We start from the raw sequence: 5,013 nt of genomic DNA on the forward strand, positions 1-5,013 counted from the left end.
CGCCACCTTAGGTGTATGTGGCTGGCACCTTAGCCACTTGAGCCATAGGCGCCGAGCCAAAACACTAAATTTTTGACACTCATTTGGTTGAAAAAAATTTGCATTATATGTGGACCTGTGGACAATTCAAACTCATATTTTTCAAAGGTCAACTGTATTTTTAAAAATGTTATATTTCAGCCAGCATCTCTTTTTGTAATAGGGATATTTTTAGGTTATCTCATCTGTCACATTGTTGGAATTAGAAGTCCCTTCAAAGGTAATATGCATGGTTAGATTAACTCAACAGGAATTATTTTCTGGAATGACAAGCTCATTTGAGTGAATGCAACGCCCGTACCTCCTATCATGTTAGAAGCATCCTCTCCTGTGAGGAGTTTGAGTGGAGGGTGATCTACTGAGTACCATCCTGCTTTATTCCTGTGGCTCCATTCACCCTGATGATTTACTTGTTTCAGTCTGTGCCAGAACTGACCAAAGAGGCCTGTGTGATGATAAATGAACTAGAGACAAATGTGAATGCATCCAATACCAAGTGCCATTACAGAGGTTTAGTTTGTTCTGGCCAGCAGACCCCAGGACTAGTTGTTTAAGAATTCCTGGGGCAGGACATCCAACAAAGCCATGCCATTGCAGCCAGCAATGGAAACTGAAGGAAAGAGTGTCTGGTGATACCACAAACAGCTGTTTCCTGTGGTCCCAACAAGAAGACATACTCCCTGTTTGCTATGGTCTATTTCCTGAGAAGAGACAAAGACCTAGGAACCCTAATGATGTCCTTGGAGGGACAGCCAAGTAGGAAAAGAATCAGGACCCTCTACCAAAGGCCTCTATAAAGAGTCTCTGAGGGTGGTGCCTGTGACTCAGTGGGTAGGACCCGGCCCCATATACCGAGGGTGGTGGGTTCAAACCTGGCCCCAGCCAAACTGCAACAAAAAAATAGCTGGATGTTGTGGCAGGCACCTGTAGTCCCAGCTACTCGGGAGGCTGAGGCAAGAGAATTGCCTAAGCCCAGGAGTTGGAGGTTGCTGTGAGCTGTGTGATGCCACAGCACTCTACCAGAGCAATAAAGTAAGACTCTCTCTCTACCAAAAAAAAAAGTCTCTGAGAACTGTTTCAGGACCACTGTATATCAGTTAATGAAAGAGAAAAGGGGGTGGTAAAGGGATAGGAGAGAAGGCAGAGACCTCATGGAAATCCTTTTCTGTCTCTCTTCAACAAAACACTAATCCATCTGCTGATGGGCTGAAGAACAAAATTAGAGTCTTTGATTGGACAGACACCATCCAGTTCAACCTTCCCCTGGGTGCAAACTCCTTCTCTGATAGTCTATTGCTGTGGGGCTCTCACTATTAACTTCATTCCAAGACTTTGCTTATTTTAAGCCTCTTCTTGTTTTGAGATAACAATCTTTCAGGCATTTCCACTTTTTGGAAAAATATTTGCTCCTACTCATCCAGCCTACACTTGGGGACCACACAAGCCAAATCCTCTTGCTTTCCTTTCCACCTAGGCCTCTGTCGTGTTTCTCTTCCTCTTCAGATAAGAAGATCTGGCTCCTTCCATCTTTCCCCATATAAAGTAGTCCCAAAGCTGGACATCACCCACCAGATATGATTTGAATTTTTTCTCACAACTTCTCATGACAGGGCTACCAGGTGATCAGAACCTCCTCATCACTGTTGGCCCCACTCACAGCGTTATCAAGGGCTTGATAGGTTTCAGATGGAAGGAGCACTCAACAGACTAGCAAGCCAAGACCTTGACACACAAGAATAGAAGTGAGTGTGAGAGGAAAGATTCCAAGGAAGAGCTGAAACTTTTCACTTTCAGAGTGGAGAAACTTTTCACTTCAGAGTGGAGACTGAATTTTCAACCTAGGGGAATATGAGTCAGCCTGGAAGATCTCAGAGGGCTGGAGTTTGTTCTCTGAGCAAAATAGTGAACTTTCTTTCTCTTTGGTACCACCCCTGAGGGCAGGAGGCCCAGCCTGAGAACTTGACTAGAGGGCAGCGTCTTCTCTTCCCTGCACAATCCTGACAATGTGATCGCTGTTCCTGTCAAAGATAAATTGGCCACTTTCACTCATGCTTATCTGAAGCCTACACATTGAAAAACAGGTGAAGGAGAGACACCCTGACACCTCCCCCACATATGAGGTCTGACAATTAAGTTCACAAACTTGCTATTGAGTGCTTATATTAGCACCACTGTACAAACAACTTGGTAAGGTTTTTTTTTTTTCTGAGACAGAGTCTCATTTTGTCACCCCCAATAGAGTGCTATGGCATCATGGCTCATAGCAACCTCAAAGTCTTGGGCTCAAGCAATTCTCTTACCTCAGCCTCCTGAGTAGCTGGGACTACAGCACCCCCCACAACGCTCAACTATTTTTTAGAGATAGGGTCTTGTTCTAGCTCAGACCTGGTCTTGAACTCATCAGTTCAGGTGATCCACCCACCTCCACCTCCCAGAGTGCTAGGATTACAGGTGTGAGCCACCAGGCCCAGCCATTCAGTAAGGTTTCATAACCTAGTATATCAGTGTCTCACAGCAGTGTTCATATTGACGTGTGGTAGCATCTTGCTGATTGGTGTTCGTTATTCTTGGTTTTTTTTGAGATAGAGTCTCAAACTATCACCCTGGGTAGAGTACCATGGCATCATAGCTCACAGCAACCTCCAACTTGGGCTCAAGTGATTCTCTTGCTTCAGTTTTTCTATTTTTAGTAGAGATCGGGGTCTCACTTTTGCTCAGGCTGGTCTCAAACTCAGGAGCTCAAGCAATCCACCCACTTTAACCTCCCAGAGTGCTAGGATTACAAGTATGAGCCACCATGCCTGGCATCTATTGTGTTTTTATGACAGCTCTGATGGTCATTCCAGGAAAAGAGCTCCAAAAATGCTTTGAAGAGTGGACTTTATGCTGGCATCAGTACAAAGTTTCCTAAGAGGAGTACTTTGAAGTGACCATAGTGATATTCAGCAATGAGGTATGTAGCACTTTTTCAAGGACAGATTCATGAATTTGTCAGACCTCATACATACTAGATAGGGAAAGCTATGGTGTTCTAGGAACACAGAGGACATGTCATGTCTCCTAGAATGTCCCACTCATTCCCTGGCACATCAGCCCAGCTCTGCCTCATCCCTTCCTAGGGTCAGTGGCTAGACCTAATCCTTTCCCGATTGCCAAGGAAGTAGGACCTCCTCCTGCCTTCACTGGCTCAGAACACATAAAGGATGCTCTGAGGAAACTTAAGGTCTGAGGGAGCTGAGAGCAACAGGGCTTATCAGATCAAGCTCACCTCCAGATATCCATCTAAGAAAGGAAAGAGGTTAACTAGGGGGACAAAGGCCTGCCAGGAGGAGGCTGGCTGAGTTACATTTTGCTTTCCTATTTGAAACTCAATTCTGACCCCACCTGCACATAGGGAAGACTTTTTTTTTTTGAGACTGAGTCTTACTATGTCGTCCTCAGTAGAGTGCCGTGACGTCATAGCTAACAGCAACCTCACACTCTTGGGCTTAAGCAATTCTCTTGCCTCAGCCTCCCAAGTAGCTGGGGACTATAGGCACCCACCACAACACCTGGCTATCTTTTTGTTGTTGTTGTAGTTGTCATTTTTGTTTGGCAGACCAGGCTGGGTTTGAACCTTCCAGCTCCCGCTGATTATAGGTATGTGGCTGGCACCCTAGCTGCTGAATTACAGGCACCAAGTCCAGGGAAGACATTTTTTTTGGCCAGTGTTGGGTTTGAACCTGCCACCTCCAGCATATGGGGCTGGTGTTCTACTCCTTTGAGCCACAGGCGCCGTCCAGGGAAGACATTTTTTCAGACAAGAAATAAAACAAAGTTATTAGATGAGCTCTAAAGTCCAAACTAAAAAGTTATTTTATCCCATCCCTACATAAAAGATAGTGAATTAAAATCAAAAGTGTTTTGTGGAGATAAGCAAGGGTGTCCTTTGGAGGATGCTCCTCCTGGTAGGTAGACCATTATGTGTTCTCTGGGCTGGGTTCCAGCCTTGGAGCAGAGTGGCTAGAGCTCCAGGCAAGTGGCTTAGCAGTTCTGCTAGAGCAGGTTGGAGTTGTTGGTTTCATCCTTTAAGGAACTGGTGATGAGACGTTATTTTCTATGTGTCTGCTGGAGGCCAATCATGGTTTTCAAGTAATTGTGCTGGACACATAAAAGGAGAAAAAACAGGAATTGATTAACATCTGTGGGATTAACAGAGACATAGGAGCCAGGCCACTGACATTCACCCTATTATTCTTCCCATAAAAATCATAGTTTTGGGACACAGATTCCTTCTGACTAGCCCCAATTCTGTGAGAAATAACTTCTTTTTTAAAAAGAGTGTCATCCAGGCTGAAGGGCAATGGTATAATAGCTCACTGTAGCCTCACACTTCTGGCCTCAGGAGATCTTCCTGCTTTAGCCTCCTAAGTAGCTAGGACTACAGGCATATACCACCATACCCAGCCATTTAAAAAAATTTTTTTTTGTAGAGACAGGATCTTCCTGTGTTGCTTAGGCTGGTCTCGAACTCCTGGCCTCAAATGATCCTCCTGCCTTGGCATCCCAAACTGCTAAGATTATAGGTATGGGCCATTGCATGTAGCCCATAGAAGTAACATTTCATTCAAACCCTTTCAATCCCTCATCCTATAGAAAGTGTACAGAACTATTTGGGGGGGGGGGACAATCTCATTATGTCATCCTTGGTAGAATGCTGTGGTGTCATAGTTCAGAGGAGCCTCAAACTCTTAGGCTTAAGCAAATCTCTTGCCTCAGCCTCCCAAGTAGCTGAGACTACAGGTGTCCACCACAACACCTGCCTATTTTTAGAGATAGTGTCTCCCTCTTGCTCAGACTGGTTTTAAACCTGTTAGCTCAGGCAATCCACCCATCTTAGCCTCCCAGAGTGCTAGGATTACAACCGTGAGCCACCTTGCCTGGTCTTCTCTACTACTTCAATCAGATGTTCACAAATTCTTTTTTTTTTTTTTT

The 5,013-nt window shown here is 44.9% G+C and overlaps 1 protein-coding gene across 1 annotated transcript in view; it reads right to left on the reverse strand.

Annotated features, from left to right (window-relative positions):
* Positions 1-3,872: 3,872 nt before the first annotated feature.
* The window catches only part of KIF9 (kinesin family member 9), a 66,465-nt gene continuing 65,324 nt past the window's right edge, over positions 3,873-5,013 (reverse strand). Inside the window, exon 22 of the mRNA XM_012808021.2 lies at positions 3,873-4,179. Within this exon, the coding sequence (XP_012663475.2) occupies positions 4,129-4,179 (51 nt within the window). The 3' untranslated portion in view covers positions 3,873-4,128. The remainder of the gene's footprint in view (positions 4,180-5,013) is intronic.

Source organism: Otolemur garnettii, unplaced genomic scaffold, assembly GCF_000181295.1.
Source record: "Otolemur garnettii isolate 467f Iridium unplaced genomic scaffold, OtoGar3 scaffold00082, whole genome shotgun sequence".
NCBI lineage: Eukaryota > Metazoa > Chordata > Mammalia > Primates > Galagidae > Otolemur > Otolemur garnettii.